The 14,839-nt window shown below is 38.2% G+C and overlaps 1 protein-coding gene across 5 annotated transcripts in view; it reads right to left on the reverse strand.

Moving 5' to 3' along the window:
* The window catches only part of DENND5A (DENN domain containing 5A), a 69,697-nt gene that overhangs the window by 30,135 nt on the left and 24,723 nt on the right, over positions 1-14,839 (reverse strand). For 4 of the 5 annotated variants that reach the window (XM_063117273.1, XM_063117271.1, XM_063117272.1 and 1 more), the window contains 7 exons: positions 12,569-13,229; positions 9,763-9,950; positions 7,345-7,662; positions 5,927-6,142; positions 4,373-4,607; positions 3,817-3,967; positions 2,093-2,186 (listed from right to left, as the gene is read on the reverse strand). In XM_063117273.1, the coding sequence (XP_062973343.1) occupies positions 2,093-2,186; positions 3,817-3,967; positions 4,373-4,607; positions 5,927-6,142; positions 7,345-7,662; positions 9,763-9,950; positions 12,569-13,229 (1,863 nt within the window). Of the gene's footprint in view, positions 1-336; positions 445-2,092; positions 2,187-3,816; positions 3,968-4,372; positions 4,608-5,926; positions 6,143-7,344; positions 7,663-9,762; positions 9,951-12,568; positions 13,230-14,839 lie in introns of all 5 variants that reach the window. The other variant, XM_063117274.1, reaches the window with a different exon arrangement.

Here is a 14,839-nt window from a genome sequence, read left to right on the forward strand (position 1 = left end):
GTATATAAAAAAAACCCTTAAGATTTTATTGGATGAATATTAAAATATTCTTGCTATAATATAGAAGCATTGCACTAATAACACTATCGAATATATTTGAAATAACACAGTAACTAGACAATCTGGGTTTATGCTAAATAAAATCCTTTTCGACTGAATATAAGCACTTTTTGGCCTTTGCAGAAGGAAAGTGTCTTTAGACTCTGTGTATCTTAACTCTGTATCTTTGTTCAGTACCATAATCATATATCATTCTTTCTTATAATATAGACATACACACAAACATAATCACAACCAATGTATATATACCTATGTATATACACAAACACAACATACCAGGTAAAGCTCTGAAACAGATTTAATAGAATGCCTGAAAAGCCAATCATGCTGGTCCAAGTCTAAACATAAATGCAACTGAAGCTCAGGCAAAGGAAAATCCAGCTGCTGGCGAGACAGGAAAGTTAGCAAAATAAAACAAAACAAAACAAAACAGGAAACAAAACAAAAATCAAACCATTCATGTTAAGTGAAAGCAAGGTAGGCAGGCATGAAATCATAAAAGTATACATGCAAGAATAGAACAGAGGCCATTTAAGACAGTTTGTGACTTTCCAAAGAGAGAAAGAATGATGATATAGTTACAACATAATTTATAATTAAACTAAAATTTAAAATAGAGAAAGGAATAAAATTCACGCATCAACACAAAACACAAGATTTCTCAAGAAGAAAAATGTTAGGGGCTTAAAACTCAACTTACTTTGTTTTATGTGTGACTATTTTCCATAATTGTGTTACAGACATTTTTTCAGTGATAATACTGATACCTTTGGCTTTCTGCTTTTACAAGATTCCTCTGTTTTAGTAAGAATTGTGAGAATTTTCATAGTAAGTAATAATAATTTGATGGACAGTAACAGCAGAAATTAATCCCTGAGAACTAATTTACTGAACAGGTTTGAGCGTCTGTACTCTGATATTTGCACAAAAACTCATTCACACCCAATGACTGGGTTCAGATGATAGTAGAGAAAAAGAAGCTTCTTTTCCCCACCCTGCATGAGTTGTTTATGTGCCTGCCATTTTCCTAATTACCCTTGTGAAGTGTGGGTTGCTGTGTCATTCAAACCCAGAAAGGTGCGTGGTGGGGATGCCTTCCAAACCATCCTGTAACCCCTACAACAAGCCATGCATTGCAGGGTGGTTTGGAAGTCACCCCCTCCACACTCCTCATTGGGTTCAGACTATATGGCAACCTGCACTGCAACAAGGGTAATTAGGGAAATGGTAGCTGTGTGAGCAGCACTCGTGGGGTGGGGAAAAGAAGCTGCTATGGCTTATTTTCCCTACTGAACATCCAAACCCAGCCAATATGAAACAGTCTCTACACAACTAGAACCTCTGAAGAAATTACACAGAACAATGCATTTGGCATAGCTCTTGATTTCTGTAAGAGGTTATCACTGAAGATCAGATAAAGACCTGGGCCGTGCATTTTTGGGGTGGGAGAAAACGTCTTACACATAAGGCTGCGTTCAGACAACACAATAGTCAATGGTGGGTTAACAGAACTCCACAATTGATTATCAAGGGGGTACTCCCCACACAACATGATTATAATCAACCGTGGTGTGAATTAAGACCAGTGTCAAGTTGACTATTTGTCAATAGTGTGTTTGATTGACACATCCCCCACCCTCTCTCCCCTCAGACCTCCTGCTGGTATCTCATCAGCCATTGCAAGTTCTGCTGGCTGGACTAGAGTGGCACCTGCTACTTTGGTCACTCTTGCCAGGGAACTCTATAGTCACCCAAAATAACCAACTGTGTGTGACAAAATGGTCAATGGTGCTCGACACACAGCATGAAAACTAACGGAGGTTCAAATAATCAACTCTACACAGCATTGGTTATTTGTGTTGGTTATTTAGGCTGAATAACCAACCATAGTGTGAAAACCATAGTGTTGACTATTTAACCCACCATTGGTTATCATGTCGTCCGAACCCAGTCATGGTCAGGTAACCTACTATATCATCTGTAGAAGAGAGATAGACATTAAAATTGTATATTGTTATAATATATTTTGCACCTCTCTCTGATCATTGTCAAGACGAAGGTGCTCTGTATGCTGTTTCTGTCTGTCCTTTCGCCTCCATTGTGCAGGTGCATTTCGCTTGGTCCATCTAGAAAATCAAAAGTGGCATTCTTTAGCAGAGTGGTTCTATCGCCTACAGACAATACATCCATAAGGACTAAACAACCAATTAGAGCTGTCTGCATTCCTCGCCTAGAGTAATTAACTAGCCCTATTAACAGCAGTATAAAACTGATGTTGCTAATCAGCCCCCAGCTGTATCCAGTAGCCTTGAGTTTTTGGCCAGAAAAATATCGGGTATGTTCAGAATGGAGCTAAGATTATACACTAGAGATAATGGGATGTTGTTACTTGCCGATAATAACAATTATATAACATATTTTTCAGAGATTGTATATAGTGGGAGACTGTATGAAAGGCCTTGGCTAATTGTCCCAAATAAGGTAGGAAACAACGCCAGATATTTCTGTTATCAGTAAGATAACAGAAATTATCAATAATTTCTTGTTTTCAATAAGAATGTTAAGGAGAATTGCTGGTCCTAAATAGTATGTAAGTAATGGTTATTCTATATGTTTTTATGTTCTATATAGCGTGTTCCCAAGGAAGCATTCCCTGGCGAAACAGGTTAAATGTACCGGACTCCTGTTGAATTATTTCACACTGCTAAATTGTTTTTATTATATGAATGTCATTACCAAACATTGTATAATTGGTTTCAATGTACTTTATTGTGAGCATTATTTATGTATATATTACACGCCACGTGTGTGTGTGTGTGTGTGTGTGTGTGTGTGTGTGTATATATGTGTGTGTGTGTGTGTGTGTGTATATATATATATATATATATATATATATATTTGAAATAGAATTGAGGCAGTGTAACGTAACTTGCCAATGAGAACAAGATATATACATTTATTTAAACAGTGTTTATGATTATTTGTTTTTCTTGTTTGTGGTTGGCGGGTGTTCACTCCAGCTTTTGTCGCAGTATTTCCAACCACCGCCTCCTTCTATTTAGGTATTCTTTAGGTACACCAGTTCAGAAATAGATATGAGCATATATATCAATTCTGGACTATAACCAAAAACAATTGCTAATTAAAATAAAAATATCAAAAATGGTGCAACATACAGTTTAACCATAAGCATATGCTCAGCATAATTTTTGCTAGTAATATCTCAATACTGTGGTGATGCACATTTATTTCTGGGGGGAAATTACCAGCAAAAAAGTTGTGCTTATTTGTTTCTCCCTTTTGCTTGCTGATCTAGTTCCAAAAAATAACTCTTGTAAGGGCAGTATGTTGCCTGTAGAGTCATATGAGGCCCAGTATTGGGCAAAAGGCGGGATACAAATAAATATAATAATAAGATGTAGCTGACAGACTGTTACTATATGATACTCAAATTGGGTGAGAGTTGATATTCTGCTCTAAATTGTCCTTTAGAACAGAGGTGGGCAGAAAACAGTTCTCTAGATGTTTTTGAACTTGACTTCCTACCATTCCTGACACTGGCCACGCTAGCAGAGGTTTCTGGGAGTTGAAGAACAAAACATCTAGAGATCTATCTTCGGCCCACCCTACCTTGGAGACAGGAGAACGTGCGCTATCTCTTATAGTCACTGCTGCCAACTACAGCTTCAAAGGCTATATGGTCCCCAAATTGTTTGATATTGCATGCATGAGGTCTTCCCAATACAGCATACTCACTTGTTGCTTGCTGGTCCCGTAGAAAGTACATCAGACTGAAGCTTGGGGAAAAACCCAGGTTCATATTTTCCTTGTCCAATCTTCATATCGAGCAAGTGGGGATGGATTGCAGTATGATCAATTTTTGCCAGCCTTAACTCAATAGCTTTCTCTGAAGGAAAACAAATCCATTACACATATCTCTTAAAATATTGTTCTGATAGTATATTTTCATACTAAGTTGTGAAATAAAATAGGGAGAATAGGAATGCCAAGTCTATAAGACACAAGGTTGCTCAGAGTGTTAGAGGAGGAAGAGGAAGGCAGAATTCCCTTGATATGGTTATATTATGTGCAGTTACATTGTTAAAATGTACTGTTCCAGCATCACCCTTCACAATAACAGTAAAGCATTGTCTATATTTCCATTTGAACTCCAGTCTCTTAAATAGCATCATTTGTTATTTCCATGGAAAAACTGATAAATTTCTCAAAAGCTCCATTTTATGCAAATAATTCAGTTTTATTAGGAGACATTACTACAGCCTCTTTAAAGATATGTTACTACAGCCCTTACCAGCCTCATCAATGGTATTGCACTTTTGATACATGGATGTGCGCAAGGTTGGTGTTCGGACATTTAACAATCTAATTTTATCCACTCTAGAATCAAACACTCTCAAAATAGGATCTTTATCATCATCATCATGGCACATAATCTTGTTGTCGATAAAAGAAGCAAACATCTGTGTCTCCAAAAATCTCGAGAGGAAAGGCAAATAAGGTTCTGGCTGATCAGACAAGAAGGATGCCTAATAAATTGAAAGAAAATGTGTTTATTTAACTTATGGAGACTTTTAAAAAAGGATACAAAGGCTTTCAATAATCTATACAACCATTCAAATTGTTTTGTATTTTACTTTATTTTACATTTACTTATTTAGATATTTATTGTAATGGACACTCCATTCTGAAATAGAGATATACCAGCTACATTGATTTTTTTTTGCTAGGCAAACCTTCATATCATTTTATTTATAAAAGGAGATATAAGTGGTTAGAATAGGCTTTGTAGCTATGCAGACAATGGGACTAGGAGCCCCTACCCTCTTAAGAATAGAAGAGTTACAGAGCAATCCTATGGTCCCTATGTCCCAGGCACCATAGGATTTATTGCAGATTCCCCATTCTGAAGTCACAGACACAGACACTCCTATAACCTTGAGAGGGAGAATCCAAGATGGGCTGTTCCTCTTCCTCCTCCCCTTCCCCTTTGCAGCTGCTGCGGAAAGCACTGCAGCGGTGGTTGCTCTTCAAAGGCCACAATAGCGACCTCAGATGACCTTGGAGGAGTCAGGAAGGGGATGCTCTGATGGGTGGCGGGAGTGAAAAAAGATACAGATCCATAGGATCCTATGGTCACTCATTTCCTGTCCCCAGTTCACTAAGTGAACTATATGTGCTCAGAAGTCCATCTAGCTGAATTTCATTTTGTTTTTTGAGGAGGAACAGAAGGAGGAATCACCTCTGTCATTCATCCCATCCTGCCTGGCTCTTGCTTTCTGGATTCAGGCTGCTTCATTCAATTGCTTCTGTTAACAACTGCTACTAGTGCTAAAAGCAGCTAACTTCCCATGGTCAAGAAGGGGGGATCCCAATCAAGAGGGTACTATTTAACAAAAAGCACACATCTAATCCTGCATCTTATTTATCATTTAGTTTGTCTCTTAGCAGACAAGATTATCAGAGAGAGGAACATATGTGAAAGAAAGGCCTCCCTATATCAAAGAGAATAACCAGTGGCTTCTGAGACATAATTTACACAGATATTTTGCTATTCTTTTAACCATCTTTGATTTGCATTATCCATTAAAGATTCCAATGTGTTATTGTCACATAGTATTCTACACACAATTTACCACACTGATCTTAAAATTAATTCTGATGTGAGCTGCTATAAAGGGCTACTTTATAAAAGAACATTCTTTCTGTGCCTCAGTTCAGACATCATGTATCCAATCATGTACCCATTTTTGGAGAATTCAGAATGTGCCCTGGACACCCCTTCCTCTCCTTCCTTTCTTGCATGAGAATTCCCTTTTATTTCCATAGTCTGCATTTTCATACTCACTTTATCAAAGTTCTGCATCTGCTCCCTATTGGTAAACCACGATTCTTTGTCTTGGCTGGGCTGAATAACAAATACTTCATAATCTGCAAACATCTGAGTGAAACGATTAGCAAAAACCTCCCGTACTTGAATGTTGAGCTGGTAAACCTTGAACTCTTCTTCATCACACTGCACTTTGAGATCCTTCTTACTACCAGTATCTTCTCGAACTTCAACCTGTAAGGGAAGGGATGCTCAAATAGCAGTTCTGCATTTCACGGATGAGGCATCAAGACTTTCATAGACCAGAGACACATAAATAATTATCATCCACTATAATTATGAGAGCTTATGCAAAATGGTACTGTGTTTTCCTTTCACCAGGCATAATATAAAGTGGGACAGCATCAACATCTGTGTAAGAAAATACAAATGTCTTGTATTCCTGATTTATTTTGAGTAAACACTTTTTAACGTGAAATTGTCTTTGCACACAAGTCTATCAAATTCATGGCCAAAGTGTTTGCTCATATTTAAGGAACATGTCCACTCCTTTATCAAAACTACTTCAAAATAATGACTAACATTAACTGCCAATGGGATGGTAATTGCATATTACTGGATGGAGGGAAATATCCATGTTCTGTTGCTAAACAATTCCACAGAAATTTGGAGCATCACTATAATGTCTGAAATCACTTATATTAAAATTTGGGATAATAAGATTTGAAATTTGTTTTATACAAAGATTGTCATTGTTCACCATGTCTTATAGGTTTCATGATGATGCAAGACCATACGTTTTGTTTTCACTGATGTGGCTTTATTTTTGTAAGTCTGGAAAAAAATAGTTTACTGGCATCACCAGCATCCGATTTCCAGATATTATTCCATGTCAAACTTCAAACATAACAATTTTAAATGCAGAACAATCAAGATAAGGAAGATTTATACTATATACACATTTTATAGCTTAGCCTACAGAGGTCTGCACCTCTGCCTTGGTGGTACAGCAGCCAAAAAGGGCTGATTTTCTTTCAAACCAGCTGCCAAATTTGGGTGGCAAACTTACTTTAAAAAAGGGGGGGAGAAGGCCCTTTTTTCTTCTGCACCACCGAATTTTGGCAGCAAAGAGCCACCTTTGGGGTGGCAGTGGGGACTGCAAAAAAGGGCAGAGGGGCTACATGCAGCTGCAGACTGTGTTTTGTCCATCCCTGATCAAAAGCTTACCCTTGCAATTCTCATGCAGATTGTCTTTACTCCTAAAAAAAACTTATGGGAATAATATTCTGACCATACAAGCAGAAATCAGCCTTATAGAAGAAGAGTTAAAAGTGCTACAATTCAAACAGGGCAGTGACTACATAATTCCCAAAACAATCTTAACTCAGTCATATACTGTTCTATTCTGAAGGTCCCATAAGCATTATGTAACTTACCTTTTCTAGGCTCACGCCTGTTCTTTTAACAAGTGCTTGAAGTCTTGCTATGGTTTCATTTTCTTTCAATAGTTCATAAGAATTTAAAGTTGGTCCTCCTATGTTCCCATTTCTCTTATCAGAGACTATATCGCATGTCCTGAGACTTTTCATTTTGGAGGCACTTTCACTACAATGTAAATTTCCCTCAGGGGGAATCCCAAAAGCCATAAGGACCTCAGAGACTTCCTGAATAAATTCAAGTTTATTTGGAAATTGAGGCAAGTCTTCTGGCAGCTCAACATAGTGGTTGTCTATATCCACAAAGCACAAATTTGCCTGAAATGAATGTTAGAAGAGACATAAAAGCAACCATGAGCAGAATTAAAACTTCTAATGACATACTAGGCTGACTTGCATGATCACCGTGGCTTTAAAAATCCAGGCAAAATGGCTTGTTAGATGGTTAAACAACCCTCAAATAATCCAACAGCAGCCCATGAGTTATTTGAGGGTTGTTTAACCCTCCAAAAAGCCATGCACCGTGTCTTATACAAGCCACCGTGGCTTGTTGAAGCTGTAGTGATCATGTGGACCAAGTCAATGTGCATATAATATTATATTATAATATAATATCATATTATGATATTATATTATAATATGCCCATATTGTCTTTATTTTGTACAGTATATAGAAAATAACAATAACGAAGCAGCAGCTAGAACCTGAAACAGAAAGTGGAATAATTGCCTACTGGAGAGGATTAAATTATAATCCTTTACATGGGAGTAAATTCCACAGAAATCAAAGAGCTTTACTTCAAAGATACTTCCTTGACTCCCTTATAAAATGCTCACTAGTGTTAATATAGCATAATGCTTGGTCACAATGGATTAAGAGGAAATACACACATCCCTTTCCTTTCAGCTTTACTTGAAACACAGGAAGGAAAGTAGTCTGCACTTTCCAAAAGGACACTTGGAAGACACAGAAGAATTGTTGATTACCACAACAATAATTCTTTGCTGCAAAAAAAATCAAAATCAGACAATTACAAAGGTTAAATTTATTTATTTATTTTATTTTTATTTAAGCATTTTTATGCCGCCATTCAGCCAAAAAAGGCTCTCACGGCGGCTTACAAAAGTATTTCTTGAATAGTCCCTGCCCACAGGCTTACAATCTATGTCTTTACACTATGAACATAACCCATATCCACTGGGTTGACTCCAACACAAGACTACACTTTTATTTCAAAACCCAGTTTTATTTCAAAACTTCCTATCCCACCAGATTTAACACAATTATCATAGCTTTTTTAAAAACAATAATTGAAGTGACAGGAAGAAGCATAAGGCAAGATGAGAAATGGGAGTAAACAAGCAAAAAAATAAAGGAATCAGATAGAAAAGATGGGAGATTTTCAAAGACAACTCATAAGCAGAGAAGATGGACCACTAAGCCATTGCTGCTGTGTTATTTTTAGAAGTCTTATTCTCCAAAGATAGATATGGGCTATTTAAATGAAAGCTGGTGTTCCTAATTATTTCAGCAATTATTTATCACCAAAATCCTACAAGCAATACAAAAAAAACCATTTAAAGATATGTTAGGTCTGTACAGCAGTCACTTCTGCTCACCATCACTTCATACAAAACATTTAGAAGATTTAGTCCCTTCACCTAGTGTGACTGTAAAGCTATATATTTATATATACACACAACTCTCCCCCATCCCTGGATGAGCTCTGTTCTATTTCTGTGAACATAATATTGAATCAATATTCCTAGCAAAAGGGTGGGCTACAAAACTTCTGTAGATGAATGGTGACATTGGGATGTATCTAGCAAAGCAAAGGGCCCCTTTCCATTAGCAGGGGGCTTTTCATCTAATGGAATTGGATGAATGCAGGAGAAGGGAATCTGCCATTTCCTTCCTCCCCCCTGCAGTCTCCTATGTCTCCCAAAAATGTGTTCCACAGGGTTAGGGGACGATCCAGAACAGTGGGGAAGGCAGCACAGGAAGATGCAGAGGGAGTGAGGAATTGGCAGAGATTGCCTCCCACTCCCTTTTCACCAGCAGGAATATTCTGCGCAGAACTCCACTTCAGGACACTCTCAATAGAGTAATCCAACCAAGAATCTCCAGTAGTTGGCTTAAACTGTATTTGGTATTGATCAAAATGCAATATCCTGAGAAATTACCTTCCATTTTTAAAGTAAGTTACTAGCCTTTATAGCTAAACAATAGACTTGGAAGATTGTGGACAATATTTCTGGAAACAGTTTTATGCCTATACCAAATCTACCCCAGACCAAACCAAGGATTGTTCCAGAGACTATTATATTGCACAGGGAGGTCTAAAACTAATTCAGCTCTTTCTCTTTGTAACTTGTTTAGCCACTAGTGAAATCTAGCTCTAGTAAAACTTTTCTCACCTCTTGAGGGAGCTCCAGCTTAGACCGGTCATCCAGTCCGTTGGAGTGCAAGCCCATCAAATAAGGGACGGGAGCATCTAGAAAATGCAGGAGAGAGGCTGGAAGGATGGGAACATACACATGCTGCCACTGGAATGGAAACATGAGTGCCGTGATTGTCTCTGCCACAGTCATCAGTCTCTGGTAATCTGAAAAGCAGGAAATCAATTAGAAAAGGACTTGAGAACCATCATGAAAGCATGATTGGAATGAAACTTCATTCAACCCCAAGGTGTTACGCAAGGCGTTACACAATACAAACCCAAGGCGTTACACAATACAGTGATTCTAAAAAGATCAGTTAAGAGTTTCTCTGTGGCAACTAAAGATAAAACAAAACATTTTTACTACAAAACACCATGCAGAGAACAAAGTTTATTTTGAGAGTACCTATGAAGAGGATATGTGAAGCACGTGCCAACTTCCCATTCTCCTTAACACTATTGCATTTCCACAGGAATCCACCACCTTCAGTCACTGCATCCTGGACAGCCATCTGTCAAGTGTGCTTTAAGGTGGATTCCTGTATTGAGCAGGGGGTTGGACTCGATGGCCTTATAGGCCCCTTCCAACTCTACTATTCTATGATCCTCAGTGGATGTGTTTGTGCACCTTTAGTTTTTATATAGCACTTTTTCCTCATTATATCAAATTATTTCAATAAAGTACAGCAGTGATTTATTTATACACAGAGGTTTTATCACTTCAAACCTACTCTGGCCAAAAATCCAGTTTGCTTGACTTGCCGAGCTCACTGTGGGTTATTTAATCCATGATGAGCCATGGCACTGCCGGGTGTGTGCAGCTGCCATTATGAATATGCATCCCCCAATGGAGTTGCGACGTGTCAGCTACCATCCAAACACAGCTACCAAAGTCTAAGGATTGGACTGTAAACATCTCTAGAATACTATAAAAGTCTCAAGAATCCTCAACTCCTTGGTTCAGTTCTGATAATTGCTAAATGTTTATATGGTTTAGTGGACTCAGAAAGACTATAAATTCTCAAGCCTTAAGATAATTTTAGCACTTTGGAGGAGGGAATTAGAGCAAGAACAAGAAGACCCCAACCCCAAAGAGTCTCAAGATCCTCTGAGCTCTCCAGAAGGACTGGCAGTCTTGATGCCAGAACATAAGAAGAAGAGCCATGCTGGACCAGACCAAAGTCCTAGTCTGCATTCTGTGCCCACAGTGGTTAACCAGAGGCTTTTGGTAAACCCACTAGCAGCACGTAAGCACACTGGCACCCTCCTGCTTCTGTTTCCCATTGTTTGCTGTAGAGTCCACAAGTGGCCCAGGAGCACAGTGATAATACAAGATTTAGCCCCACAAAATATTGGGGGGAATGTCACTAGAGTAAATTTAAGTGACTAGACCCTCCTGGGTGGACTAGAGTCTGATCATTTTGATGATGCCAAAAAAGATAGAGCACAAACATCTGTGAGGTCAATGTATGTGGTAAACCATGCCTCTAGCCCTGGATGACAGCCTGCAAAACAGTGTCCTTCTGCACAGAACATTGGTTGGATTAGAATAGAATAAAACTCTAGAGAACAAGCTGGGTACAAAAGCACCCCAAGATTTGCAGACAGGAAGGGTCAGATATAAATGCATCTAAAAGCCTGAAATAGGCTTACATTTTTGGTGTACATTTTCTATTCAAGTCCTTTTATTGCTTCAGTTTAATAAGCTTTTGTCTGGTATTCGAGAAAGAATCTGCCATTGCTTTATCTAACACACATAAGGAGGTTGGCAATGCTCTTCTTCGCCAGTCATGTCACAGTACTTTCTACTCCCCTAGCCCCCTCTTTTCCTCTGAATTTAAAATGTATGCCAGTTCAGATTTAATGGTTGCCTTCACACAAGTGCCTTAGGACCACATAAGGCTGCTGCCAATTCCAATCTCTCATGCAGGCACCATTTTATATGAAGCAGCACATGCAAATAGAAGTTGTCATTGTTTTCACAACAGCAACAGAGGTCACATATATAATCCCAATGCAGAAACACTGTAGGAATAGAGCAGCAACCCAGTGCCTTCCCTAGACACTGGCATGGAGGTCATCAGTATATTTACTTACAATATACAGAGATGTATGGATTTAGTTTGGCACACTTTAGCTATTATTCTTTCACCTTAAAAAGTAATCAAGGGCATATTTGCATTTCATTATATATTGTTTACAGAAAAAGGAAGGAGATTCACAAGTAGGATTCCAACACTGATGGATGTGAAGGAATAACAGAGCCATGTATACCAATCCTTCCATTTCTTGTCTAGCAGCCAAAACTTCTTGAAAGTAGCTATACCTTGCTTATTACTCTGTGAGCAGCTTTTTTTGCCTAAGAGAGGAGTAGCGGTTCTTTTTTAAAAAGTATGTGCTGTAGGTGCCAGCTGGGACACCTCCAAAAGCACCGATGGCTCCTCTACTTCAACATGAAGCAAAGCAAGCAATAAATATGCCAATACCTGTGAGTCTTTACAGCTCTCTCAGATTATACTAGGCACATAGGAGGGACTTTCCTTCCTTCCACAGAATTCTAAAACAAGCAGGGGGTGACTCAAATATATACATTCTGTGTGACATGTGAAACAGCTCTGAGACAAGATCAGATCTACATTCTTTATTTGATAAGAGAAAAGAAGAGAGAAAAACAGTTATCTTTTTCAATCTGGGCCACTAGCTTACCCAAGACCAACAACAACAACCAATTTCTAGCCCACATTTTCCCCACCCATTGAGATAGCTCTGGAGACTATACTCACGCTGTGAATAAAGCAGTATCTGAAATTCCAAAAGAGCACAGGTGAAGAGTTGAACCATATTCTCCACTCCAAGTAACTCAAAAACTTCTTTAACTGGGAAGTCAAATAATGGCAATTCATTGGTGCTCGGCCTCTGGCAGATAATTGGTCCATAAACCCCTGAAAATTTTAGGGATCTCCCTGCTGGAGGGAGAGGAACTTCATAGAGTATGTTGTAGATAAAGCTTTCCAAAGGTAACGGTGGTGGCTGAGGTGAAGTTACAGCTTGGTGAAGTTGCTCAAGGACTTTCCTACATGCCTTCATGAAAGACATTGGAGTTATCAGACAAATGCACTTAGAGACATAGAGAGTGTCTCTACTAATATCATATGAATTAAATCGCTGTAGCTTTGATACAGAAGTGCCATTACAGTCTTCTATGGTGCTACAGTTATCTTTATCATTTGTAGGTGGAGTATGAAGAATATCATATTCCGCATTGTGCATATGATACAATGTCTGCATTGCACTACAGATTTGTTTGCTGGTAACTTCCTCATAAAATGTCAGAGAAAATCCAAATGTCCGTGAGCCGTCTTCACGGGTAATTATAAACGAATGGAACTGAGGTTCTCTGGCATCAGCTTGTGTCTTGAAAGATAAACCCTTAGGCATACAGAGCTGTGGGAGTGGAAAGAGATTGAAGAACAAAATTAGGTATTGCTTACTTTAATAATTTTGGCACATATTTTCCAATAGGACACGAACTATACTTAATGTTATGAATTTAACTTGGGATCTTCATTGCATTAACTAACAACATCTTCATTGAGACTTTTTGTAACCATTCCTGTTTTGGGGAATTCTTTGTCAATGCGTGGCAAGAATTAACCTAGCAACTGGTCAAAGAATTAGGACTAATTTATGCAATTTTTCATGTTATACAATATTAAGGAAACATGTATTATTAGTTATTAAGTTTATATCCCACATCTTCAGCATACAAGTGCTTCCAGGGCAGCTAAAAACAAAAACAATATGATCAGTACAGTCAATACATATTTGATATCGTTTCAGTTATCATTTTCCAAAATAAAGAAATAAAAAAATGCCAACTTTAATGCATAATGACCACAAGATAAAAAGGCAACCATTAACACTCAGTTATGTATTTTCAATATTTTCCAAGGATGACAATTGTGTGTCCATTTTATAAGAAGTTTCTTTTATGTTCAAACTAATTATAAATTAGGATATAGTGGGCTGAATCCAATTGTGCCCTTTGCTTGTGATAGCATTTCTGATTGCAAGAGGGAGGCACTTTTCACCAACTCCCTGTTTCCACTGTAGCTATCTGTGCCACCCTCCATACTGTTCTGAGGAAGGGTCCCCCAAACCTGCTAGAGCAGATGGAGAAGGGCATAATTGGATTCTAACTTATGCCTGCAAACCTGTACCCACTTACCTGGGAGTAAGCCCCATTCAACTCAATGGAACTTACTTCTAAGTAGTCTTATATAGAATTGTTCTGTATATTAAATTTTCAAAATCCAATCATATTTTATACTACAAATTTTCTCCAGTTTTTATATATGATTTTTGATAAAAACCTATTTTCACAATTTATAGTAAACTTTTCAAATTCTTAGAATACTTTTTCCTCTGCAAATAAAGGAAAATACTGATAGAAGGAGAGATGTTCTTAGTTTGTCTCAGCAATAAATTCTGAAAAGGAAATAATGCTATCATTGAGAAAATAGATTCTGCAACAGCATAATTTATACTTCCCCCTACAGGTAAAAACTGCAAAATTATGCTCTAAATTGCCACATGTATTAAAAACAAATTTTGGCCCACTCATGTAGAAGACGGGGTGGAGTCTTCAGTCTTAACACACAAAAGCAAAGTACAGATGGAAGAGTACAGAGCTCTGCCCACCACTACTGATGGCTAACCTCTCTGAAGCCCTGTCCTTAAGTGGTTTTCTCTCAGACAAGCATACTTCCAGTATCGGAATTCAGCTATGGAGAAAAGCACCTAGCAGAACAGATTATAGGCAAATAAGGTCCAGACTGATGGGAGTGGATTCTTTACTCATCCACATGCTCTTTTTGCTTTTCAAAATGGACCGCTCTTCCCCTTCTCTATGTGACTGGAGTTGATCTATATTTTAATTGACAAATCTGCTGCCATAATGTAGTTTGGCCCTAGGTGTGAAGCTTCAAGCTCAAATATCTCAATGTAGCTAGGTGGGTGGATGGGTGGGTAGTAGTTTGAAGTTTATGATATAA

This window comes from Elgaria multicarinata, chromosome 2 (genome assembly GCF_023053635.1).
Source record: "Elgaria multicarinata webbii isolate HBS135686 ecotype San Diego chromosome 2, rElgMul1.1.pri, whole genome shotgun sequence".
Lineage (NCBI taxonomy): Eukaryota > Metazoa > Chordata > Lepidosauria > Squamata > Anguidae > Elgaria > Elgaria multicarinata.